Source organism: Propithecus coquereli, unplaced genomic scaffold (genome assembly GCF_000956105.1).
Source record: "Propithecus coquereli isolate 6110/MARCELLA unplaced genomic scaffold, Pcoq_1.0 Scaffold299, whole genome shotgun sequence".
Lineage (NCBI taxonomy): Eukaryota > Metazoa > Chordata > Mammalia > Primates > Indriidae > Propithecus > Propithecus coquereli.
Window position 1 is genome coordinate 892,215 of NW_012148607.1, and position 26,986 is coordinate 919,200.

General features: G+C 52.7%; 1 protein-coding gene across 3 annotated transcripts; it reads right to left on the reverse strand.

Annotated features, from left to right (window-relative positions):
* Nucleotides 1-1,798: 1,798 nt before the first annotated feature.
* On the reverse strand, nt 1,799-22,627 carry LOC105814136 (cytochrome P450 4B1). 3 transcript variants are annotated; one of them, XM_012649058.1, is made up of 12 exons: nt 22,378-22,627; nt 10,766-10,907; nt 10,538-10,582; nt 9,122-9,249; nt 8,152-8,276; nt 7,680-7,831; nt 7,430-7,536; nt 6,089-6,279; nt 3,691-3,824; nt 2,835-2,899; nt 2,651-2,733; nt 1,799-2,251 (listed from the first exon to the last, which is right to left on the reverse strand). In XM_012649058.1, the coding sequence occupies exons 1-12, from the start codon at nt 22,555-22,557 to the stop codon at nt 2,068-2,070; spliced, it is 1,536 nt and encodes a 511-aa protein (XP_012504512.1). In that variant the 5' UTR covers nt 22,558-22,627; the 3' UTR covers nt 1,799-2,067. The 3 variants fall into 3 exon arrangements, with proteins under 3 accessions (XP_012504512.1, XP_012504513.1, XP_012504514.1); XM_012649059.1 differs by lacking the exon at nt 22,378-22,627 and adding an exon at nt 15,312-15,413; XM_012649060.1 differs by lacking the exon at nt 2,651-2,733 and having other exon boundaries at nt 2,150-2,251.
* Between the last annotated feature and the right edge of the window lie 4,359 nt (nt 22,628-26,986).

The following is a 26,986-nucleotide window of genomic DNA, read 5'->3' on the forward strand; positions in this document are numbered from 1 at the left end:
ATACCGTGGTCGGCAATCCCCCCAGCATGATGCAGCGCAGGAGGGCTGGCTCCTCCACACAGGACACTGGGGTTCACAATTCTGTGCAGCCAGCAGGGAACGGTGCTGTAACCACAAGTCCTGGGGGTGTGGAGGAGTGGCCAAAGAGTGACCTACTTGCTCCAGGCAATGGGTAAGATCCAGGCTGAGAGCCCACCGTGTGCACACCCCCGTGACACCCACTCAGAGACTCTCACGTACAGCCACATCTGTGTGCCTATGGCACACTTCACACTCTGCCCACACACACGTGCACACGTGCACACGTGCCCAGGATCCTTGCAGCAGCAGAGTGTGTTTGGAGAGCCAAAAGGATGACGTGGAATCCATCTTTGGTGCCCGACCATCCCCAGTCCCCACCCTGCCCTCCCACAGGGACCTGCCTACCCCTTCTCACACCAGAGCACTCAGCTCCATTTCTCAACAACACACACCCTCAGAGAGGCTCACTACTAATGACAGATTCTTGGTCAAAAGAGCCCAGAGTCGGAGGCCTCAGCTCAAGTTCCTCCCAGACAAGTGTCTTGTAGGTTCCTCCCTTCATACTGAAGTGGGAGAATAGCCTCCGCACACAGGGCCTCCCAGGCCTCCCCAAGATCCAGAGTTAGGGGAAGTGGGTGCGTTTTAGACTCAGGTGCCACCCAGTGGCACGAGGAGGTTATGGCCACTGGGCTCAGCTCCCAGGTGATAGCTGTTGAAAACTTATCTTTACTGGTGCAGAGAACAGTCTGCCCAGGTGCCATGACCGAAGAGGAAGTTGGCATAAGGTGCAGGGCAGACAGCTGGGAGGCACACCCAGGCTGGGACCTCTGTCCCCCAGCCCCAGGTGGGCAAGGAGGTCTGGGTCTTGGCAGGGCTTTGCAGGAGGGAGCAGGTGGCCTGTGGCAGACAGGGGCCTTCTCCCAAGAGAGGAAGCACCAGCGGCAAGGGCGGACGTATCTCCAGATGGCACATCCCCAGGGCACCACTGAGACATCACCACATCCCATGACTGGAATTCCTCTTTCTCGACCCTGATCCCCAACCCTGTCCAGTCTCCACCGCCCTTCCTTCCATACTGTCTAGTTCCTGGATTGGAGCCCACCAGTGCCCTTAGACTCTGAACCCAGAGGCATGTGCCCCCAGCCCTCAGGAAGCTGCTGCAGGGACTGTCAGGGAAAGACCTCTGAGTCCTCATGCGGCCCCCAGCCCAAGGCCCTCCCCAGAAGTCCTTTGCACCTTCACTCCTCAGCCATGCCTCAAGGCCTGATTCAAGCTGATTCAAGGGGGGCTTCCTTACTTCCAGTAACGCCTGAAATTCTCCCTGTAATGCCACTCTGCCATCTTCCCCAGCCACACCCCAAATGCCAGACCATAGTGTGACTGGAAGACACAGACGCTGACAATGGCAGAGGTGCCAGAGAGACCCATCTCAGGAGGGGCAGAGACACCAGTGACATCATATTCCAAATTCCTTTACTTCATTGGTGGCTGTCAGGGCGTTTGATTTGGGATTACTCATTATTTTGTAAAGTCTTGGTTTAGGCAACTTTTCCTCTTGTCTGTTATATCACACACACACACACACACACACACACACACACACACACACAGAGTGACAGAAACTCATCTCAGTGAAGAGGCAGTCCCCAAGCCATTCTTCTGTCATGTAGCACCTGGTCATAACCATGCCTCCCAAGGCAAAGCTTCCATTGCATTCACTGAGTCACTAAGGCTACAATGTCAGTTCTGCTACATTTTAGAGAGTGCACCAATTATGCAAACTAAATGAAGTTTATTGAACCAAGTGGGTGCTCACCAAATGTTTGTTAAGTGAATGAATGAGCTCTGGAATACATGCATAATAAACAGAACCACACGTTTACATGGCACTATCCTGCAGATGACTGTCATGGCAGTGCCTACTCCCCTCCTAAACTGCGAGCCTCCCAAAGGGAGGATGCCACAACTCCACATCCAGCGGCGGGGGTGGTGGTGCCCAGGGAGAGGCCACGGCCTGGGCTGTCTGGGGCCCTACTCTCGCCAGAGCTACTTCCCAGAGCCAGGGCTCAGCGACTTCAGGCGGAGGTGGATACCATTCTTGGAGTGCAGGGTCAGATGGAGGGCCTTGATGGGCAGCCGCGAAGGGTCCAGAGAGAACTCGAAGCGGAGCAAGCAGAGGGCCGTGACCACCTTCATCTCATTCATGGCAAACTGCTGCCCGATGCAGTTCCTGCGGTGAGCAGCACAAAGAGGCATCGGGCGTGGGGTGCCCAGAATGATGACACCCAGGCTCTTAGTGGCCAACAACAATCAATGACTTGGTGGACGAATAACTGGCTGATAGAGTGATTGACTCACGCTTAAGAAACAGACCTTGGGAGCATGGTGAGAGGCCCAGACTGAGTAGATTCACACTGGGGGTTCTGGCTTGGGGGTCTCTCCTGGAATGACTCACCCGTCACACCCCCTTCCCAGGGACAGGAATACGATGATGGCGAGAAGGTCCTTGGAGGCTACCCAGCATTAGGATCACCACAAGCCCAGCTTGGGTCCCGCTTACACAGAGTACCCCTCAGTCATGCCTCCCCATGATGTCCTGAGGGCCTGGGGATGCTGGGCCTCTCCCTACCTGGGCCCCGCGGAGAAGGGCATGAAGGCGAAGGGGTGGCGTCCAGACGCATTCTCAGGGGAAAAGCGCAGGGGGTCAAAGACCTGAGGGGACAGGCCTTGCTTAAATACCCACCACGTCCTGCCAGAGGGTGACACTCACAGCCCCCTACCCTGTCTGAACTCCGGACCCAGGGAAGGGGTACCTCAGGGTTGGGCCACACTGCGCTGTTCCTATGGAGGGCATAGATGTGCAGAGAGATCAGGCTGCCTGTGGGTAGAGCAGAGGCCTGGTCACCAGGTGGTCCTGACAGCCAGGCCCACCATCACATGAGGCCAGAATCCCTCAGTGTCCCGCTAACGGGGGCACTGGCCCCTGCCTGACCACTGCCAGTGATGGAGAACTCATGACCATACTCGACTCATCAAACGGACTTTTGGTCGTCATCACACCAGTTCCTGTAACCCCAGCACTGGGCACAGCACCTGACACAGACATCTGTGGACTGGGGAAAAAGGAGGAATGAACTCACTCCATCGTGAGGTAGGACAGGAAGGGACCATTCTGCTCTCAGTTAACTGACTCTTAGGAAGTTACTATTCATAACGTGATGCAATCAATAATAATAGCTATCATTCATCGGGCGCTTACTGCACACCAGGTACAGGGTTAACGCTCTTTACGAGGCCACCACATACGGTTGTGCAGGCTGCACACTGCACAGCATCACAGTCTGTGTGAATGATGCTCTCTGACGCTGCTCAGGGCACAACCTGCATGATGGCACGTGACAGCCGTGACGAATCTCTTGTTGCTTTAATCCTGACGACAACCTTAAAAGGTAGGTGTTCTTCTCACCACCATTTTACAGAAGGGGAAATGGAGGCTTAGAAGTACAGGAATGTACCAATATGTGCGCAGCCAGGATTTGGACCCTGGACTCTCTGAACACAAAGCCTGGGCATTTTCCCATCAGCGCAAAGATTTGGCTGAAGGCACAGAGGGTGTGAGAGGAGCATCCAGAGGACTCCAGTCCCACCCCCAAATCCACCCCATCTCACCTGCGGGTAGAGATCGGCCGTCCACAAAGGTGACAGGCTTGCTGAGCTGGCGGTACACCTGGGGCACTGGTGGGTAGAGGCGGAAGCTCTCCTTGATACACATAGTCAGATAAGTCATCTTGCTCAGATCATCCCTGCCAGCAACACAACCAGAACATTCTGGGCATGGGGAGCAACGGGGTCTTGGGAGAAGGCAGGCCCCAGCCCCACCTTTCCCCTCTCCACCGCCACACACTCTGAGTCAGAGGGCACAAGGGATCCAAGTGTCCAGACCACACATGGGGTGGCCACTCAGACCCAAGGGGTCTGGTTCCACTTCCATCCATCCCCTTCCCATCTTCACTGCTAGGAGCGGAAGGCACAGAACCCCAGAGATGGGTGTGCACCCAGCCATCAAAGGCAAGGTCACTCCTGTGTCTCTCAGGGCTGCATGGAAGCCCATAAGGAACAGTTCTCTAGGCTCTGCTTGGTGTCCCCCAGGGAGCTGGAATGAGAAAGAACAGGAGCTGATACATGTTGGTTGAATGAACCAACCAATGTTGATGCACTGTTCGATGTGTGAACAATGACAAGCTCAACTGAAATGCGAGTGTGTGTGCACACGCGTGTCTCTTCCTTTTGGCCACCAGGAAGCTCAGACACAAATGTGAGGTCCAGCTATCTCTACTGCATGATATTTATAAATGGGCCATTTATTACAGAGCCCCAAACTTCAGGTCCTTTTTCCCCTTGGGCCTCATTTTTCATTTGTGTTTTACTGTTTTATTAAATAAGTGCCTCTAAGTTGATTCAAGTGCTAGATGGAATAAAGCGAAGATAAAATACAAATTTGAATTACCTGGCCTCGGGCTGTGTTTACATCGTTGCCCAGCCTAGAATGCCCAGCTCTCTCTCTTTGCCTGAATTTTAACCCTCCTTGGAAAGCCAATTCAGGCCCCATCCCTGCCTCTGCCCTCAACATCCGGGCCACTCAATCCTCTCATTTTCTCTAGATTTTGGGTTGTGGGAGTTTGTCTCTCTAAAATCTTCCCAGGGACAGCGGACATCAGGGCTCCAAGGTGGCATCAGTCATACCAGTGAAGGAGAAGAAACTCATGGATGTCAAACTAGGGGAGCTGCCGAGCTGGATTTTGATGCAGGATTTCACCCCTAAAGGCGTTACTGGAGCCTTTCAAAGAGGTTACAAAGAGGTTACCGGTATTACAACAAGAACATCAACGTGAAGAAGGGGAGTGTCGCCGGGATTGCTATGTTGCTGGCGGCTTAGGTGCTTTTCAACTACTGCCTTCCTTACAAGGAGCTCAGACACAAGCGGCAACACAAGTACCACTGAAGAGGCGCCCATGCGGGGGGTGCACTGTGCACTCGTGACCTTGACCTCCCTGGCCCAGCACCCTCCGTGAGGAACTCAATCATTGCTGAATCCTTTCATATCCTAGTGAGAATTACCCTCCAAATGAAAGATGACTGCTATATGTAAAAACAAAAACAACTCCCCAGGGGCAGCACCTGGGCCTCTCTTCCTCTTCACACTGGCAGTCCGGATAGCATCTGACCTGCGCTGGACACCCTGGGGGGTCCAACATCCAACCAGTAAAAACAGTTAACGGAGACTTCATCTCCCGTGTCTCAGACCTGCCACTGCAGGTGGTCCCTGTCAAGCGACTCTAAAGTTCCTCCACTGACTGAGCATTTTCTGCGCCCCCGCCGTGTGCCTAGCCCTGTGCGGAGGCAGATCGGGAGCCCAGAAAGAAGGCGAAGTGTCTGACCAGAAGGGAAGTCCTGAGCGGAGGAGGCGTCAGGGAGCAGGGTGTGCAGGCAGAGGGAGAGGAGCCTGGGAGAGAGTCCCAGAGATCATGCTGCAGAGAGAGATTAGAGTCGGCCATTTTTGTGTTCAGGAGTTCAGTCTTGAGCCAAGAAACAGGGAGGAACAAAGGAGGAACAAGTTTTTGGCTGACAGAGTTTGGGAACAGTCTTTCCTCCTTCACCAGTGGGACGAGTCTGGAAGCTGAGCACTGCCATCCAAAGGCAGGCAGCAAGGGACTGGCTCTCCCCGCTGACCCAGCTCTGTGCATGCCCCGTGTCGAGCTCTTTCTCTCCCGGCCCTCCCTGCTCTACGCAGGAACCCAGAAGGTTCTGCCATCAGAGGAAGTCAGCACATGGAAAATCAGCCTCTTGCTGACAACTTTTTCTACGTGACACATCTGAAAAGGCTCCAGTGCGACAATGGGCTCAGGGGCATGTCTGCACTCAGCACCGCCCCCAAAGCTACAGCACTGGAGGGAACAACACAGCTGCCGCCACCCTCACCTGGTTTCCAGGATGGCCCAGCACAAGGTAGGCACAGCCCTCCCTAGGGCTGAGCAGAACAGAGTGGCTCACCCTCAGCCTCACTCACCACTGGAAGGAGTCCCGGTCTCCTAGGATCTCGCGGGCCTCCTCCCGGCAACGCTGCTGGTGCTCGGGATACCGCGCCATGCAGTAGAGAAACCAGGAGATGCCACTGGTGGTGGTGTCATGGCCTTCAAACATGAACGTGTCCACTTCAGCCCGGAGGTCTGTGTCTGACAGCTTGACCCCATCTCCGTCCTGGGTTAGGGAAGGCACAATAGGACAGCTCAAGGTACTTGAGTGGGTGGGTACCAAGAAGAATTGCAATAGTAGTTCAATGAAGTCCATTTGAAGTCCATTCAAATGCAGGTCTGAGGGAGGGAGTGAACGCTCTTTTTCAGACTAGGGGCTAGGACTTTCTCCAGATTCAGTCTTTCTCCCAGCTCCATCTCGATGCCTCCTACTGCACAAAGCCCTTCCTGATCCCTCTGGCGAAGTGACTTGCGACTTTATCAGCCCCAACTATTAGCTCTGCTCACTTGGCACACAGAATGCCACCTGGCAGAGGAAGACATCTTTGTAAACATCCACCTGCTGTCTCCTTGGTGTGACTGTAAGTGCATGGAGGCCAGGGCCTGATCTTTCCCATCTCTGCCTCCTAGCATGGAAGTGACCCAGGGTAGGAGCTCAGTGAGTTTCTGGAGTGTATGAGTAAAGGATCAACTGGATGAAGGAATGAATGAAGTCTAAGATTCCAAGATTCTGTGGTGCCAAGTCTCCTGGTGATCTTAGAAGTCTAGAAATGTCTTCAGGCTGCTATCATGTGGCCTGGGCTCCCAACCACTCCTCCCCTGATGCCACAACCCAGCCACAAACACTCCACCTGCCCACCTGGACCTTGGCTGGTAAGTGTCATGGGACAGGGATCAGGTTAGATTTGCTGAGGAAAGAGGGACAAATGCTTCACGGCCCCCTCTGCTGTCCAGGGAGCCCTGTCCTACGAGGATGGTCTGAGGGCCCCTCTGGGCCCACTTCCCTTTCTTTTTTTTTTTGAGACAGAGTCTCACTCTGTTGCCCGGGCTGGAGTGCCATGGTGTCATCCTAGCTCACAGCAACCTCAGACTCCTGGGCTCAAGCGATCCTCCTGCCTCAGCCTCCCAAGTAGCTGGGACTACAGGCATGCGCCACCATGCCCGGCTAATTTTTTCTATATATTTTTAGTTGTCCAATTAATTTCTTTCTATTTTTAGTAGAGACGGGGTCTCACTCTTGCTCAGGCTGGTTTTGAACTCCTGAGCTCAAACAATCCGCCCGCCTCGGCCTCCCAGAGAGCTAGGATTACAGGCGCGAGCCACCACGCCCAGCCAAGGGCCCACTTCCCTGATGGGGTGGGCAACAGTGTACTCACCTGAGCACCCAGGAGAATGTCCAGGAAGTCCAGGTGCCTCCGGTTCTGGATCTTCCTCTGCTCCTTCTCATCCTGCAGGGCTGCCTTCCGCTCCCTAATGACCTGGTCTGGGCCAAGAGCATAGGGTGTCACTGCCTGGGAACCCATCCTCTGCCCAAAGGGCAGCTGAGGTCCTATAATGGGAGGGAGACAGGGGGCTGGGGGGAGGAACCCAGGCTTCCTCGTGGTGGGCCCCGCGGGGAAGGCCCACCTGTGTGGTCGTGGGCCACTTGGCAGGCCCGCAGGAAGCGGCGGCCGTGAGGGGTGAGCCAGTAGATGAAGTCATTATGGTACTGGAAGGACTCCATGCGCTGCTGTGTCAGCAGAGTGAGATCTCTGACTGCCAGGTAGTAGCTACTGTCCCTACACGGCAGAGGGTAGGAGGGAAGGACAACTCAGACGCTGACCCAGGAGCAGAGTCCAGAGCAGTTCCATCCCAGGAATCCACCCTAACCACAGAGCTTCCTGCCCTTCCCATCCTGCCCTTCCTCTCCCTGCTCTTAAGCCTCCTCACTAAAGCCAAACGTGTCTCCCCACCATGGGCAAGGCCTGGCTCCCCCTGAGCTGGAGCTCTCTAGAGCAGGATCCTATCCCCTCGCAGACCAGGGCCCAGGAGTCCTGCTAACTCTCCCCTCTAAGCTGGCTTTGGGGGAAGAGTGTGGTCAGCCCGGGTGCCCCCTGACCTTTGGCCTAGGCTGCTGTCTCCTTTGCCAAAGGTGCACTTCATGAGCGAGTCCAGCGCCATATGGCCCACATCGGAGAAGATGTCAAAGCACTTATCCTCACGAGCCTTGTCCTCCCACTTGTCCTGGAGCCCAGAGACAGGAGACAATGCAGGGCCAGCGGGCTAGATGCCCCACTCTGCCCTCCAGCACCCTGAGGCTGTCCTCCGCCACCAGGGCCCACACACCCTGGTCCCTCCCTGCCCTCCATCCTGCAAGAATGGGTGGGTGGAGTGAGTAGGAGTCTGGCAGCCTCTGGGCTTCAGGCTCAGAGGGCAGAACCGGGAGGCAGATCTTGCAGAGCACACAGACACGTCCTCCCAGTCAGGGCAGCCTAGAGGGGAAAGGGAGGGCCGAGAGGTGGTGAGCTCCCCAGCACCGTTTTTGCATGAGTCCGGCCTGCAGTAACCTGGAGAGGAGCTTGCTGCGGGGGGAAGGCCAGCCTGGGTAAGCCCTAGGGATCATCCCGCCCTGAGACGCTAAGGCTGCCCTTGGACACGCCTCGTAGAGATGAGTCGTGGCGACGTTATTTTAGGCAGTGGTGGATGGCAGAGAATGAGGCGGAGAGGCTTTTTCAATGTGAAAGCCTTTCCTGATACTTTCAGACATAGGTGGTCTTCAAATCCGCTGCAGTAGGAGCTTTTTTAAGGCCTCACAGAGCCCCTTGGTCTAGGAAGACAGAGGGCTGGCTGTCCTGGGGGAGGCGAGGACCAAGGCTGCCTGGACTCTCGCAGCTGCGGCACCGAGTGAGCCATGGCACGAGGCACGTGCCAGCAGAGCAGAGCTTTGGGGCTGCTGCTGCAGGCAGAGCTGGGCCTCAGCAATTCTCCCCACTGGGAGCACCACCTGCCCGTCCCCCGGGCAAAGGCAGCGTGGAGGGGGGCTGGGCTGGCAGCCGACGGCCTCCAGGAGCCTGGCACAGGGGGCTCACCAGCATGGCGTTTGCAGACTCAGCAAACACAGCCACATAGGGCTTCAGCACATCATAATGGAAGGCAGGGGTGAGCAGCTTGCGGTGCTGGAACCACCTGGGCCCCTCAAGAACCAGCAGGCCTTTCCCTGGGGATGGGATGGGAGAGGGAGGCTGTTCAGTCCAAGAAATATGGCCCCAGCCCTGGCAGTCTGGGGTCAAGCCTGTCCCACTCCACCGCATCCCAGAGCCTGGAACCCTCCACAGGTGGGCTACTGAAAGACCCAGTATTGCCCTCTGTGCCCCCAGCCCCAGGTTGGCAGGACCTCAGGACACAGAGGTGGCAGCAGTTCTTGGCTGAATGAGCTCCTTCCTTAGGACAGGATGACTCAGTTTCTGCCTCTCAGCTGCACCCACAAAGTCTGGGCTCCAGAAACTCGTGTCAGACGACACTGTGTCAGATGTCAGACAAAGGAGATACATCTGTCTCCCTGGGGACAGCCAGCAGGAGGGAAAGCTGCTGGGCCTTGACTTGCAGCTGCTGAGAACGCGGCCACAGCTTCAGGACTTGGGGAACAATCTGCCATGTTTATGCTTCATGGCCCCCAAAGGGACCCTATCTTCCCTACCTGCCAGCACGTACCCAGTGCTGAAAATCTATTTCTCTCTTCAAAACTGCCTCTTCATTTCCTAAGCCTTTTCCATCTGTCTTTTCATTGTACCTTCCCTTTGATAATTGAAGAGAGAATTAAAATCACACAAAGACTTCCTTGTGGTCCTGGGTGAGTAAACAGGTTTGGGGATGTTTACTTCCTCTTGGCCCTGCCCTTTCTCAGCTCCCAGGAAAATGCTGAAGATACCATGGGATCATAAGTAAAAGAAGGGCTTTGGAGAAGTATGTGGCCTTGGCTCAAGAATACTCAATGGCTCCCACCTATCCTCAGCATCGAACCTTGTCGTCATCCTGGCAGCCAAAAGCAGCCAGTCCTTTCTACCTAGCTCCATCTCCCAGCCGGGCTCTGCCCTGCAGCCACCCAGACAGCCTCACGGCTTTCGGTGACCAGCTGTGGTCTTACCACACACCTTTCCTCAGGCTCTTGCGCTGGACGGCACCCCTATAAACGTCTCCTGTAAGATGGACTCTAGCACCACCTCCTCCAGGATGCCGTTCTTTATACTCACACATCCTCCAGAGCCCTTGCCCTGCATTATCTAGGGAAGAAGACAGGCCCAGCAACAGAGGGTTCCTGAGGCCCACATCCTGGCAAGCCGGGAGCACTCCTGCTCCTCCCCTGTCTGCCTACTGAGCAGCCAGGCTTAAGATGGGCACCTGGGGACTAAGATGTCTGGGATAACTGAGTGGGGCAGGGCAGGATCCTGGTCACCCAGCACCAAGGTCTGGGATGGGCCGGTCAGGGAAGGCAGGTGCCCACTCACCAATCCACTGGAGTAAGAAGTCATACACATCCGGGTCCTTTGGGTCTACAGGAGAAGGAGAAGATCAGGTCAAGCAGAGACAGGGGTTTCTCAGAAGAGGCTCATCAATAAGTAGGAAGATCTCGGCTGCACAGACTTAGGACACAGGCCCAGGCCTCCTCCCCACATGGCGCCCTGAGCGAGCCCTCTGCTCTCAGGAAGCCCCACCCTTTCCCAAGAGCACCTCACCTCCGCGACTGTACACAGCTTTGGCATAGTCTGGCTCATAGATGTTCAGGAAGCCTAAGAACTGTCCAAACCAGAGTGGGTGGGCATAGGGGAACTGGTGGGCCCAGGACACCACTTTGTCCAGGTTCCCTGTCTGCTGCATCTGAAATGATGACAGAAGGCCAGGGTCACTCAGGAACCCAGCGTCACCAGCCAGGCCCCAAGTTCCTAGGAGAGGAAGGGAAGAGGAGGGGAGATTCCCTCCCTCCCCCTACAACTCCCTCTCCTAAGCATCTCTGGGCTCAGTGCCCTCTCCAGCCCCATAGCCACCCTCTTCTCACACTGGGGTAAGCTCAACAACCCCAAACTCGCCAGCCTGCTTCCACCTGGCACCTGCCACCCATTCTGTGTCTTCACTGAAGCAAGAAAGCACTTTCTTCTCAACATTAAAGCATTTTCATTACGAAGTTAATATCCGCTTATTGTGCAATAGAGAAATCACCTGAATTCCACCCTGTCATGTCATTGCACACATTTTCATTGAGGACCTATATGTGCAGGGCTCTGTTCTGGACATCCCAGGGCAATGAGACAGACACGGCCCTGCCCTTTCATCCTATGGGGAAGACAGATAATAGACAAGTAGACAATTAAGTGAAATAATCACAGACGGTAGAAAGTGTTGAGAGGGAAATACAGACAGTGCTATGAGAGACACTATGGGAGAAGCTGCTTAGATAGGGTGATCTGGGAAGGCTTCTTGTTGGAGATGACATTTAAGATCTGGCCGCATGAAGCGCGCATAAGGGAAGAGCGTTCCAGGTGGAGGGAATGGTAAGCACAGAGGCTCTGGAGTGGGAGAAATCATGGCATCTTCCAGGAGCCGCTCCATGAGGGGACGGTCACCCGAGATGAGGTTGGAGAGATCGTCTGGCAGGTGGTATGTGCTCTTTGGGGAGTTTTCTAGCCACATCTTCTCACGCAGTGGTATTTTGTATAAGTGAAGTTATACTATAAATACTTGTGCAAAACCAGCCTTTCTTCATTTAACACATCTGGTCTTCCTTTCCAAGCTAGTGCAATTAACTGTCACTCAATATTTTAACTGAAATCCTGAACAGTATTTCGCTGTAGGGATGTGCCATAATGTATTTATCCATTTTTCCCCACTTGGAGGGAGTCTTTTGAAGATACACTTAACACTGGTCAGTGGTCTTCCCATGGGTCTCAGAGTAATGCCTGAGCTCTGGAGTTTGTCAAGAATATGTGACTAACAGCTAATCTTTACTGATCACTTGCTGTGTGCCAGGCCTTGTTCTAAGCACCTTACATCTTGGCCTGATAGAATCCTCACACCAATTCTGTGAAGCCCCATTTTAGGGAAGAGCTGCCTAAGGTGTAGAGAGGTTGGGTTGCTTGCCAAGAACCATACAGCCTGGAAGGGGAGCTGGGATGTGAAGCAAGCAAAGGACACCCTATGGCCCACAGCTGTGACACCTGGCAGACCTAGGTTTGAATCGCAATTGCCCCTATTTTCTAGCTGTGTGAACTTGGGCACTTAAGTTCCGTAAGCTCTCTGAATCTTACTCTCCTCACCTGTAAAATGGACATAAAAATGCCTACCTTATAGGGTTGCTCTGACATTAATGAAACCATTCAGGGCATGTGCATGTGTGCGTGTACGTGTGTGTTAGCTGTTGCTAGTTGAGGTCATGTGGCATTCAAGGCCCTTACCTGAGATAATGTGTGAAAGGACCTAGCACTGGATCCTGCCCAAGGTAAGCCGTCAGCACATAGTTCCCTCCCCTTCAAGCCTACCTTCGCCTAATACATCCCCTCCAAGTCTCCTCCCTGCACCCACTGCCGCATCCCACCCCCAAATGCCCCCCAAACTGCACTAGAGAACATGCTGTGAACACGCCCTGGAATACTCCCACCCATGAGTAAAGTGTAACCAAATGTTTCCCCCATCACATGGGAACCTGACCTTGGGTTATACTCTCCAACTCTGTTCCTCTGGAAACCTAACTAGGGGATGTCAACTGTGTTGCTAGGCAACATGTCTACCACAAAAATGACTCCTGGTTGGTAACTGATATCTGGACCGGGAAGAACTACAAATGAACGATGAACACCTTGATGGGAACACTATGATTTGGGCTTCCTCTAGTTTGGCGACTCTTGCAATGTTCATGGCCCTCGCAGGAGTCCGGAGACGGTCAGTGGACTCAGGGATTCTGTGGGGCGTGAAGATTATCAGACAAGGCAGACACATACCCTCTGATGTGGGTCTCATCTCCTTGCACCTGGCCCTCCCCTGAGGAGAAGACAGATCACCGATGGCTGTGTGGATGTTGCAGAAAACGGCTGGCGCTGCCTTGCTGGCAATCTGTGGTTCCTGCCCATATCCTCGGAGTAGACCTATGCTAACTGTGCCTGTGCTCATCTTGTGAGTCCAAATGTTTAGAACCAAGATAACCTCCTATGGCATCATCTCCGTGCCTTTGCTTATACCATTCCCTCCTTCTCACACACCTTCTGCCCAAGAACACCTGTTGAGGTTCTGCCTGTACCTCGACATCTAGTGTGAATGCCCTTCTCCAGGAACCTCCCTAATCCCTCAGTGACTGAAATTTCTGACTCCTCTGGGCCTCTCCAGCACTGTTAATGCCTTGTCCACGTTCCACTTTGTATTATAATTACCCAGGATTTTTTTTTTGAGATAGAGAGAGAGTCTCACTCTATCACCCCAGGAAGAGTGCAGTGGCATCATCATAGCTCCCTGCAACCTCAAACTCCTGCGCTCAAGTGATCCTCCTGCCTCAGCCTCCTGAGTGGCTGGGACTACAGGCAGGCACCATCACGCCTGGTTAATTTTTCTATTTTTTGTAGAGACGGGGTCTCACTCTTGCTGAGGCTGGTCTTGAACTCCTGTCCCCAAGCAATCTTCCTGCCTTGGCCTCCCAGAGTGCTGGGATTACAGGCATGAGCCACCTTGCTCAGCCTACCCAGGATTCTTTTTAAAAAATTAATATTAGTATTGACATTCATTGGGCAGTTAACATGTGTCAGATACTACGATAAGCATGCTACCCCCACATTTGCATTTAATCCTCCGAAAATTCTGTAAGATAAGCACTATCATCATTCCTACTTCATAGGTGAGGAAATTGAAGCCCACGGGGTTAGTCAGCAATGGAGCTGGGATTCACACCCAGGACCCCTGACCCCACCTCTAGGCTGTGAGTTTCCTGAGTGCACAGACCACATCCTGCAGAGCTCAGCGCAGGGCCTTGGGAACACACTGCATACTTGATACAGTGTGTATTGAATGAATTAAATTAAAACATGAGATGAAGGAAGGCCAGAGATGAAGAGAGAAAGCATACAAAGCATCTGACTAATCTAAAAATTGGCCAGAGATTATCAGTCTCATGAGAAACTAGCCAAAGGTCTTGCTCAATTTCAGGGAGACAGAGAGGAGCCACTACCAGCACTTCCTGCTTGGTAAACAGCATTGCGGATTTCTGTATGCTTTTCCCAGTTGGCTCAGGCATGCCTGCTTGGGCTAATATTCAAATTCACTGCTCAGTTCCACATTCTATTTCTCAGCATAGAAAATGGAAGGGAACAGGTATGTATTGAGTGTCTACTATTAATATGTGCCAGGTACTACCTGAGTGAATTCACAGATTGTTTCACGTACCTCATGTGGAACAGATAATTACTCCTGTTCTGCAGATGAGAAAACTGAGGCTTGGTTAAGTGAACTGATTTGCACATTGCTTGTAGATTAGTAGTGCTCTACCTCACATAACCTTCTGCACATTGAAGCCCGTGAGAGCCGCTGTGTTCAGTTGCATAAATTGTGCACTGCATCCTAGAGAATGCCATTCACATTGAGGTCTGTGCACGTGCTGGCTCTGCTTTTCCTGTCTGTAAAGTTCCCTCTCATAATCTCCACCTATTCAACTAATCCATGTTGTATCTTCCAGGGAGAGGCCTTAAAGAAGGACACAAGCATCTGATAATGTAGCCCCCAGGGATCCTAGACTGACCCAAGCCATCATTCCCAGGACCCATGGGATTGGGCCTACTTTGGTTTCCAGCCACCCATCTGTGCCTACTCTGGAGTTCCTCTCTTCCTAGGCCCTCTGTAGAGTCCGGTGTAATCATCCCATAGATCCCTTCTCTCCCTGCCTCTGAACTCAGAATCCTGAGTTCAACTCAAGGGGGCTGTAGAGTTTTCACAGCTCTTGAGCACACAATGTCAAGAAGAGCACGAAGTGATAAAAATCATCTCCACCCACTCCAGGTAAGAGGGAATCTTCTGGTGCCCCTGCCTCCTTCCTGGCTGATATGCTAGAAGCACTCCTTTCCCATCCTTCCCAGGTCCAGAGAGCCCAGTTGGACAAAGCAGGAAAAGGCTTAAGTCACCAGAAATCCAGACTCATAGGATCTTGGGACTGGAAGAAGCCCTTGGCTGATCTGGTTCATTCGAGCCCCATTCCGGTCCTTATCAACCATGTCCCTCTGCAGCATCCCCACCAGGGACAGGGACACTGACCTCATGCTGGCCTCAGCTTGCCGCTATGCGCCCTTGATTGCTCCAGGAACTTTGTGAACGTGAGGATGGCCCCCAGCACCTGGCCCCACTACTGCAGCTGCAGCCCTGGAGAGACCTGGGGCGTCCTCCCTCCAGGGGACATGTGACTGCCTGGCCAGTTCCTCTGGGTTACACAACTGGATGACTCAAACTCATCCTCAGATGCCCTGAGTTGGGACACCTACAGGGCTGGGAGTTCAAGGCCAGCTTGTTTTTTTCCAGAAGGAAGTGGAAAGGGCAGGGCGTGGGGATAACTTGGTGACCCCAGCTCCCCAGCTCTGCCCCCCATCCTCACATTTGCTCTCCTTGTTGACCTACCAGAAATAAACCACAGCAGGGAATTGGAAGAACAAGCCTAAGTCACTACTCTCTTCCCTGCTCCCCAAAAGTCCGAGTAGGCTTTGCTCCAAGGATCAGATGGGAGAGGGACTCCAACATTGTCCAGTCGCACCATGACCTCTCTTTATAGGTGGGAACAGTGCATCCCCAAGACCACAGGGAATGGTCCCACGTAAATTAGGGTGGGCCGGGGATCCTGATTGAGACCCTTTCTGTGGTCCCTCCTGTTAACCAGCCTGCTCAAGCCACCCGCCAGTTGACCTGAAGCTCAGTTGACCAGTGCCCAAGAAACAAGCTACCCGCTTGGTTAGTCTGCTGCAGCTGCAGCTCCCTGGGGGTTGCTTGAGAACAAAACACCTGCTCACAAAATGGGGATGGGAGTTTAGAAAAACAAATAGTTAGGGATGGGAAAGGACAAGGATTTCCTCTTCCCCAGCATCCTGGGGTTCCCTCCAGGCAGGTCCTGTTGATCCCAGATTGCCAGGACCCAGGCTGCCTGGTCCAGAACTTCAACTTGTGAGAATCCCTGCCCCGGAGCTCAAACATCTCTAGCAACAGGAAACTTATTGCTTTTCCTGCCTGTAGCCTTTCTCGTGCGTCCCCACTCTGCTCTCTGGGACCACACAGGCTCCCACTGCCCAGGGAAGTCCTGAGGGATTGGGAGTCTGGGCCAGATCCCCCAGTCTGCTCTTCTCCGGGATGGACACTCTTGGGTCCAGTCATCTCCCCACGTGGGTACCCACACACACACAAGATTGTCAGGGCTCTGTGTGTGCATGAGCCAAGCCACTGTCACGGTTTTAAACAAAGCTAGAGTCAGAAGCGCCTGCCCATGAGAACCAGCCGGAAGTGAGAAGAGGCAGCATCTCTGAAACAACAGTAAAAGTCAGTGAAAAAGTGCATTTACACAAACTCTCTGGGGATTGAACTAGGGGGTTGAGGAGAGTGCCATGGAGAGCCCCGACAGAGGGGGTCCAATGTATAATGCCCCAAGGAGCAGAGAAGTGACTTCCCCCCACTTTGGTGACAAACAGGTAGCTTCATCCTCCATCTTCCCTTTCAGAGACAAATGGACTATTACACCTGTACATGTGAATGTGTTTGAACACACGAGATACAGGAAGAGCCCCTAGCTCACCAGAAGGAGCCAAGTGACTTTGAGTGAGATCAGTGTGGCCACTGCATATTGGGTAGGAAGTGACGATGGGTCTGGCCCAAAGTCACTCAACTAGCATCATGTCCCCGTCTACAGATTCCAACACCTGTGCTCTGCCCCCCACACCTCTCCCATCTTCAGCATCCAAAGATGAACTCCAGCCCCAGAATGACCAGATTGGAGGGGGAACGCAGGAAAGCATTCAAATGCTTAAGAAGACAGGAGCACAGAGGCCCAAGAAATACCTAGGTGTCCAAGGGATGCAGTCGTTGGTCCCCAGCCTGTGTGGGTGGTTTGCTGCCCAGAGTTGGGTCCCTCAGGGATTTATTCACTCATTCAGCACATGGGCATTGAGCACCCAACTGTGTGTCAGGCACGGTGCTTTCCTGGGGTTACAGTGTGGAGGAAGACAAAGCCCTGTGCCCTCTGGAGCTTACACTCCATGTGGCAGAAAGGAAATGAGCAAGAAGCCAATGCACCAATAATATAATTTCATGTAGCAAAGACTCTGAGACGAAAAATAAAGCAGAGTAACAGGCAGGGCTGCTACTGTGGACAGGGATCGGGGAGTCAGGTGTCACTCTGAGGTGACACTTGAGCAGAGATCAGCAGAAATGCCTTCTGGAAAGCCACATAGCATTGGCCACAATCTGCTTCTCAAGAACATCTCTCTTTCCTCAACTGTCCCCTCCCCCTCTCCCTCCTCACTCCCAGCAGGAGAGCCTTGCTTTACTTCCCAGAGAAAAGAGAAGCCATCAGGTAAGACACCCCTATAAGTCAAGTCGCCAGACCTGAAGAGCCACCTGCCTGCACCAGCCTCTCGCCTCCCCTGTTCCTGGCCAGGGCCAATCTCTCTGGATTCCTGTCCTCCGCTCAGACGCCCCTGCATCAGTCAGCCCTTCTCTCTCCCACGTCACAGATCTCACTCTCTCCACAGGCTCCTTCACGTGTGCATTTAAAACATGTTCAAGTTTCTCCCGCTTAAAAAAGAAAGAAAGAAAACAAAACCTCCCTTGGTTCAGCTTTCTCCTCCAGCTAACTTCCTCCTCCCTTCACAGCCTGACTTCTCAGAAGAGTGGTGTCCACTGTCTCCCTTCCTCCCATGTCTGCCCGGCTTCTCTTGCAAAGGTGCCCAGAGGACAGCCGGCCGCTGTGCCACGCCGATTCCCCTGTCCTAGTACTCTCTCCCGGATGACCTCCCCTGCCTGGTAGCCCCTCTCAGTAGCTCCTCACTGCTGCTGTTCCCCAAGGATGGATGCTCCCCCAAGTCCCATCCTTGGCCTCTTCCCAAGCTGCGCCTCCTCCCTGGAGGCTCTTACCTACTCCTGTGTCTGCCTTTGCCATCTACCCACCAGTGATTTCTCCATGGTTGGCTAGTTCAGGCATACCTTTCACCTGAGGTCAGGGCCTCTCTGAATGACATCTTCCAGGCCCCTGAGACAGCATTTTCAAACTCACGTGCACATGTATGTATTCATGCACATCATGTTTGCCCCCTAAATCTGCCCCTTCTCCCGTACCTAAGAGAGGAACCACTACTCGCCCCAACACTAGCCAGGAGTATGGAATGTGGTTTTCTCCATGGTTTATAGTGATGCAAGGGGGTGCCCTGTGGAGGAGGCCCCTCCTCCACAGGCCCATCAGGTGACTTTTACATAGGAATCAGCAAACCTGGCTCAAAGAGCTCGGTGTAGCAGCTCACCAGAGGAAAAGCCCACCAGGAAATTTTCCAAATCCAGTACTCAAGGATCCCATGCCCGGGCACTGACAAGTGCTGCCAGCCCCTGAGCCTCCTCTTCCTGGGTCTCAGATGCTCACGTTTTAAAATTTAGACATGGAAATTCATTCCTCCTGTTTACAATCCAGTCTTGTGGCTCAAGAGGCCTTTTTCTCTCTTTAGGTGACTTTGCCAAATTCTGCTCTGGTCCAGCTGTGCTGATATTTCCATTTAACAAAGCTCCAAGGGCAATCCTTGTCCCCCTTATCCTAGTGCATGGAGGGGACCTCACTGACACCCTCACATCTGGCTGTGGCGGGCCTTGATGCCTCCCTCTACCGTGCCCACCAGGCCAGGACCTGGCTGTTCTCCCTCTCCCTTCTCCCCAGCCCACTGGCCCGCTCCCCTGCATCTGGATTGCCCCTGCCCTGGTCTCCCCGCCTCCTGTTAGCCCTCTGTCAATCTGTTCACCACCCAAAGCCAAAGTGATCTTTCTAAATCACAAGTCTGACCTTGTCCCTCCCTTGCTTCATTCCCATCAGTGGGGTCCCTGCTGCCCTGGACAAAGTAAAGCCTTTTGATCTCAAAGATCCTGTGCGGCTTGCCCTGCCCACCTCCAGCCTCGCCCTCCCCAGTCTGTCCTCCCTGTCACCACTCCAGGAGTGCCGAGCTACTGACACAGGCATGTGTTGGACCTCGAAAAACAGCTGCATTTCCTAACACACTGCTCCTTCCAGCCTGTGCGCCTTTTTGCACAAGTAGCATCTTCTGCCTTTCCTTCTGCACTTCCGCAGGCTACTACTTTCAAATCCCTTAGGATTTGCCTCAGCATCACCTCCCCAGACCTCCCCTCACTCCCAGGCTGGGAGGGGGCATCTTCTCTAGCCCCAAGGATCTGTAACACGTGTGCTGTGTCTGTCTCTCCTACAGACACAGTTTCTCTAGAGCAGATTCTTGGTCTTGTTTCTTCATCCTCTGGCCTCAGCTTAGGGCCAGACCCAGAGTAGTCGACCAGACAATGCTAGTTTCTTGGAAAAGAGGGCCTTATCTGGCTCCAAAGACTGGGTTGATTTGGGAGGAAAGAAAAGATGAAGAAAGCAAACGCTTTGGGTGTTTTGCAACAAGAATCCCTCTGTAATGATTTCACACCTGACATTTATCTGTCTAGCAGTTTGCTCTTCCTATCCTCTTCTAACCCAGCCAGGTAAAGATGATTATCTCCATTTTACTGACAAGAAAACAGAAGCACAGAGAGGTGAAGTGACTTACTAACAGGACACAGCAAAAGCCCACGATTAATGTTTGCTAAATGAAAACGAGCCGGAGCCCTGTCTTCACTACACAACACGAGTTCAAGTGCACTGTCACAGAAACCGGCAGGGCTGAGGAAGGCCTCTGCAGTCTCAGGGAATCATATTTCCCTAGGCTGGGAGTTGGCATTCTCCCAGCTACACACACACACACACACACACACACACACACACACACACACACGGAGATCAGAATTGTCGGCCCCGCCCAGAGGTTCCAACCCCAGGCCAACAACATGGCTAAACACCTACTATGTGCAAAGTCCTCCCTGGTCCCCAGAGTGGAATGAGGGGGAGCCTAGAAAAACAGGACATGTCCCTGCCTCAAGAAGACATATTCTGAGAAGCAAGGATGACTGGTAGATGCTACCAAGGCCTCCAGACTATGATTGAAGACCGAGAAGGGTCTCCAATTAGTCCTGATGGCCAGCTCTTCCCTGCCCCCAGGCCCTTCGCCCACCAGCCCTCCTCCTTCCCTTCTTACTGCCTTCATTGCTCGGCCTAAGAATCGAACTTGCAGTTATATGTGACGGACTGATCGCGTTATGAATGAAAAGGCAGGAGTCCTGGGCCTAGCCTAGACTCAATTCCTGAGTGACTATGCAGACTTAGGCAAATACCTTGTCCCCTCTTACCCTCAGTTTCCTCATTTTTACATTAGAGAAAATAATCCCTACTCCACCTTCTCCATTACTCAGGTTCAGGTGTGTATCTAAGTAAGAGCAGAGGAGCCAAGCCCTGGAGGAACACAGAGGTGTTGTGCTTGCGACGGTTCCCCAAATAGCCTTAGTCGTGCCCAAGAGTGGCCACCTCTCCAACCATTGCCTGCCCTACGTGGCCAAGAGCCAAGAGAAGGCCCTTCAGTAGTTGTGAAAGAGCAAAGAAGCCAAAGCTCAGATGTGTTCCAGGCCCTCTGCACACTCTCAAGGTGGGGTGGGAGCAGTTGGGGGAAAGAGGCAGCCAGTTCTAACATGGGGGTGGGGGCACAAGGTTCCCACCCTAAGAAAGTCCACTGGTCAAGGGCAAACCGAACTTTATGGAGGCAAGTAGAAGTGGAAGGGGCACAAGAGGAAAGGGATGAAGTTCTCCCTAAATGCCTCTCCTACCCCATTAGACCTCAGCCTTCCCATGACCATCCTTCTGTACTTAGCAAAGCCCCTCCCAAATGCTCCTGTCCCTCTGCCTTTCTTCTCTACCACTCTCTCCTCTGTGGATACACTTCCCTACTCTCCAACATTTAATGTTGGTTCATTTGGTGATGCCTACTCTGTGCCAGGCTTTGTGCTGGACCCTGAGGGTACAGGGATGACGCAGACCAAATTGCCGTCCTCCTGGGCTCACAGTCTAGCGGGGACAATGAACAAGTAAACAGAAGATGACAACCCAATGGGACAAGTGCTGAGATTAAAAGGATGGCACTAGGCAGAATCCTGGGGAGGCACCTCGCCCTGCTTAGGGACAGGGATGGCTCTGGTGTCTGTTTCCCCTCCAGACAGCAAGTTCCTTGAGAGCCTGGGCCTGGGTCCAATTCATCTCCCTGACCCACCCTTTCTTTCCTAGATGTCTTCAGGATGCATGAGGGTTACTGGGCCATCCCAAGAGGTTCATCAGTAGGGGCAAGAATAAGCCTAGCCGTCAAGCTCGTTTCTAGTGTCAATCAAGGGACAGAGGCAATGCCCCAGTCTGAAAACGAGGAAGTTGGATTCAGGAGGCAGGAGAAGGAACTAAGCCTCTCTCTGAGCCTTAATCTCTGGCGTCCCAAACCTGGGTTCCCAAACCCGGCTGCAGATCAAAACACTTGGAGAGGTTTCTAAATTTAGACTCCTAGTTCCAATCTGACAAATTGGAACCTCCAGGGGCTGGCGGCCCAGGAATCTGCTTCTCCCAGTTGATTCCAATTCCCTGCCCAGGGAACAAGAGGTGCTCCTGAGAGTGGGTGCTGAGGTGGTCCCCACCACCCTGGGGTAACAAAAGGCAAGTAGGGATCTGGACCTGGGCAGGTGCCATGGCTCCAAAGCCACCCACAGGTGTGGTAGCCTCCCCACTTGGACTCTGTGAGGCCTCCCATGTAACAGAACTCATCTCCACCCTTGGAAATGGAAACATTTATGCTGCACAAAGAGGACCCTGATTAAGCTCTAGGAGTGATTGCCGAATTCCATCGAACTATCCAGAGGCTTTGGTTCTCCCCTGTGCCATTGCTGAGCCTTTAGCAGAGCTTAGTCTGGACTTTGGGACTCAGAATAACGGAATGGAATCTGTGGCCTGATTGTACCCCAAATCTGAAGTGCTCCCCACCCCTTCCAAAGCCAGCTTGAAAGGCAGGAGTGAGGCAGAGATCCCAGAGGGAAAACCAAAAGGGAACCATGGCTCCCAGGACCTTAACCCCCTGCCTAAGTCTGAGGTCTCCACCCACGGTCCCCCGTGGCCCCGGGGGGATTAGGCCTGATTTTCCGAAGGAAGGGAGGTCGTTTCTTTCTCCTCCCCTTTCTCTCCCCCACATACCTCGAGGGCATGCCCGAAGAGCCAGTGGGTGGGGGGCCCTGGGAAGCTGTCCATAGCTCTGGCCAACTTCTGCCTCCGCAGCAGCAGGCTGATAAGCTTGAGGAAGCCTAAGATCAAGATCAGTGCAGAAGCCCACAGGCCCAGGCGGGAGAGGCTTGGGAAGAGGAAGCCAGGCATCATGGCTAGCGTTGCAGTCGCCCAGGCTCTGACCTGCTTCCAGCTACTCCTGGGTTCCTTTAAACTCTGGAACCAGGCACGCTGCCAGCTCCAGCCCCAGCCACACCCCATAGCCAACAGCAGCCCAGGCTGGGCTGAGTGCCATGGGACAGAGACAGCAACTCCAAAACTCATAGACAACAGAGAAGAGAGCCTACCTGCCTTCTCCCAAAACTCAGCTGAAAAGAAACCTAGTGGTAGGCTTCAAAGAAACGAAGCCATGGGGGCATCCCACCTTGGTTCCTTGGAGAAGTAAACAGATGGCAATTCTTGGTGTAATCATTAGCCTAGTAACAACTGCCTTCTCATACAAGCAGCGTGGCCACGTATTAAAGGGAATCTTTTGGGGGAGAGCCTGAACAAGCTCCCATCTGATCAAAGAGCCATGGCCCCTGGCAAGGACCATGTAGGATTCACCTGGGAAATGAACAGGGCTAGCTTAGAAGGTGTTGAGTGGTGAGAGTGGACGTTGGGTGAATGACTCTCCAGCATCCATTCCTTGCTTCCCACTTCCAGCCAGTATCATGAATTTCCTGGCTTTGGGTGCATTAGGATTGATCTTACCTCCAACTCCAGTATGAGCCTGTACTTATTTAAGATAGTCAGCATTCATCTTGCCCACAGCAATTGACTGTTTCAAGGATAGTCACATGATCAAAGTCAGCCACTCAGGGACAGTGAAACTCAATTTCCAGTATTTAACTGAAGCTGTCTGGGAACAGAGTCTCTCTTCAATATTGGGTTTGAATCCGAAAGCATGTAATCTCAACAGCCATCAATGTGGGGGAAGCCAGACAAGAACGTACTTGACACCAAAGGAATAGAACTAAAATGTGTAGAGAGAGAAACTGAATACCACGTTGTTTGAATTCCTGGATCAAGTTTCACCTGAAGCTTAGATTGGCTTTGATTCTTTTAATTACATGAGCCAACAAATCCTCATTATTGTTTAAATTCAATTCGAGTTGGATTTTCTATTGTTTGAAACCATGATATATCCTACATGATATACCAGGGAAAGGCCAGGAAGATGGGAAAGGATTGGTTAAATTGGGCTGTAACATATTTAGGGGGTTAGCCTGGGACAAACTGAACGGAATCAACCTGGGAAGGACAAGCGGGGTTAACGTGTGATATATTTTGAGCGGCAGGGCTACCCTGGGAAGTGGAGAAGAGTTCACAGAGGAGTTCTAAGTGGGATTGGCCTGGGCAAGGCTCCCCTAAGACAGGAGCAAGCAATGACGTGGGTACAGTGAAAGAGAGGGGCACAGGCTGAGGAAGAAGCAGATCTCGGAGATGTTGTGAAGCAGAAAGCATAAAGGGGAGAAATGTGTCAGGAAACTGAAGTGTCAAGAGCAGGTTTAACATGGAGCTTCAAACAGAGGGGTCAGGAGACTAAACATTGTCTTCCAGGCTGCAGGGAGCTGTGGGAGGGTCTTAAGCAGAGGAACAGGGTGGTCAGGGATGGACTCCAGGAAGGTCACCCCCTCTGTGTGTGTGCAGTGACTTGGGCTGGTGAGGATGGGGGGCTGCGGAAGGCCTGGAAAGGAGAAGCAGCTATCAATGCGCCTATCCCTGTGGGAGCCAACAAACCCAGACAGTGAGGTAGCAGAGGGCGTGACTCCGGGCAGGTGGCGTGGAAGGGGCAGTGGCTCAGCCTGGGTTGGCAGGCAGGGAGATGAAGTCAGAGGTATGACAAGCCAGGTAGATGTTGCTTGTGGCCTCGGAGGTCCTTGCGTGCCTTCTCCTGCCAGAAACATGGCCCAGTGCCCATAGTTTATTTGTCACACACCCTGCTGTCCACTCCTTGGCTGAAATCTGGCAGCCATCCACACTTCTAGGGCAAAAGGCAGGTCGCCACATGGCCAGAGTAGAGGCTGGGCAGCAGTCAACTCCCAGGTCTTGATCCTACTAGCTACCCACCCCGGCCACCGTGGCAGTATGATTCTTGGAAGCCAGAATGTGCCTCCCTGAATGGTCCACCCACTGGCCTTATTTCTGCCCTCAAGAGCCCCATAGAAAACTTCAGCTGTTTAAAAAAAAAAAAAAAAAAAAGGCTTGGAGACAACCCCCAACTACAGCAATATGCTAGGACAGGCCAGCACTGGCTCTCCAGAGCAGATGGTGTGCATCACTTCCCAACTCTAGGTCCAGTGACATCACAGTGGCCTGAAATTGGCCATCAAGGGAGTATTTACACCATGGAAATTGGCAAATGCTACAACTCACACTTTTCCCCTGGGGAGGCAGTTGTTAAACACTTTCCAACACACCATTGCCCCAACCCCAGGCTGCATAGTCAGCAGCTCTCCTTCACCAGTGATATTTGCCTAAGAGACCACCACTCTGTGAGCCTGTAGTACCGGACTGGAAGGCTCCTTGGAAAAAAATCTTTGGGTCTTTAGCAATGATAAATTCCCATTTGTGGGAGGAGTCCTGGGGCCATGGAGGTAGGGAAGGAACAGTGTTAGGGAGATGGAGAAAATGAGATTGCCTTTATCCAATCCTCCCCACCCACTCTTCTCCCAGAAGGCTTCCTCCACACCCTTCCACTTCAGAAACAGCAGTCAGAGCCAGTCTTCTAAATCTGCTACCTCAGTCTGCAACTTCTCTTGGATGTGTTCACTTTCAACCTTGCAGTAGTTATTTCATTCAGTGCTTCTCTTATCCTCAAATACTCTCATCCTGCTGTAAGCCAGAGACCAAGCTTGTCTTTTCCCTGACTTTGCATGGGACAGACAAGATATAAGCACTTGGTGAACCCATGACTAGCTGCATGAATGAAAGAATGGACCATCCTTGAGGATTTTGCAGGCACTTGCCAGTGTGCACCCACCACACTGCACGCTCTTACCCACAGCTCCATAAACCATCAAGGGACATTCCCCATCTTTTCTACTTCCCCAGCATCCAGCACACAGTAGGCACTTAATAAATAATTGTTTGTTGAACGAATGTTGAAGAGATTGGCTATTATAGCTGGGGATGTGGGGAGGAGATGGCAAGGAAAGGTTTACTGACAGACACAAATATATTGGAAATGCTGCACTGATGCCCTTTTGGACAATGCTGTTGGCACCTCTTGTGACTGGGTCCCAGTAGCCACTGCCTGGTGGGGAACCCAAAGCTTACCACGGTCCTCAATGGGATCCCTACCTCAGTTCCCAGAGATGTCAGGCAAACTGAGTATGAATTCCTGAGAGGAGAAGGAGCCAGATAATATTCAGAGGAAGCAAAGATGTGTGTAGAGTGATGTTCTTGACCTTGGCTGCACATTGGAATCACTTGACACCCTTGAGACACCCCTGTCTTCTGTGCTGGCCCATGACCTGTCCTCCTGTTCACAGAGCCTTCTCCACAGGGTCATCGCAAGGATCCTGTGACCATGACAACATTCTATGCACGTTATAAAGTTGGTGTCCCATGTGAGGGGCAGTTATCATTGCTACAGTCAGTGCCCAAAGTGAGAGGGGGGAAGAAGGCAGATGGCTCCTTGTCCTGGCATCTGAGATTTCCTGATCTTTGTGGTCTGCCCAGCTCCTTCCACCTAGGCTGCATCTGCTCATGAGCAATCCCAGCCAGCCTGGGCTGAGTGACCTGGTCCCGAAAGTGTGAGGGATAAAGGGCAAGCGTAGAAATGGGGAGAGCAGGAGGGCAGTGAGGAATGGGAAGCAGTGGGCTGGACAGAAGACAGTCATTCTACAGGCCCTGTCCCTAGAGCATGGGGCCCTCTTCCAAGGCGCTCCAATCCACCCCAAGAATGGCTTTGCCATGAGGACAGCTAAGAATGCAGCATGACGGGGAGGACAGGACTCAGAATCCCTGCTCTCCTGGGGACCAGACCCCAGCCCTTCTTCCCAGGAGGGTGGGGTATTTTAGGTTCCGCGTGATACCGTGAGCTATATCACACTCTGAAGGAGATGAGTACAAGATGCGTCCCTGGAAAAGATGGGTAATAGGAGAACAGGAGGTGAGAGAACAGAACAAAAAACAAAACTCAACAGATAAAACCTGAGTCTCAGCAAGTGAACAAAGATAGGTCAGTGCTTGGGAAGATAAACACCAAAGAGGAGACTTCCTTCATCTGCATGTGGGAGGAGAGGAACCACTTTTCTTCTATAAGTCTTCAAATTCATTCATTCATTCATCAACACACATGTGCTAAGCACCTATGATTGCACCTACTAAATAAGTACTCCTATTGATTGAAGTATTTGAAATAAAATGATACACAAGGCAGACAAAGAGCTCACATTCTGACATAATTCTGCCAGAAAAAAGATTCCTCCTCTGTCTTCCCAGGACCCCAGGTTCAAAACTGAAGCATTCTCCTGCCCACCAGGTGACCCTGTTCCTGGGAAGATCGCTTCTGTGTAAGCCCAGTAAAATTAAG

Excerpts from the sequence above, each read along its gene's own strand:
- LOC105814136 (XM_012649058.1), bottom strand. The coding sequence starts at position 22,557 with ATGATGCCTGGCTTCCTCTTCCCAAGCCTCTCCCGCCTGGGCCTGTGG. Across the intron at positions 8,277-9,121 it reads AGTCTGCAAACGCCATGCTG|GACAAGTGGGAGGACAAGGC; the intron begins GTGAGCCCCCTG and ends TCTGGGCTCCAG. Across the intron at positions 2,252-2,650 it reads CCCTTCTCCGCGGGGCCCAG|GAACTGCATCGGGCAGCAGT; the intron begins GTAGGGAGAGGC and ends TGCTCACCGCAG.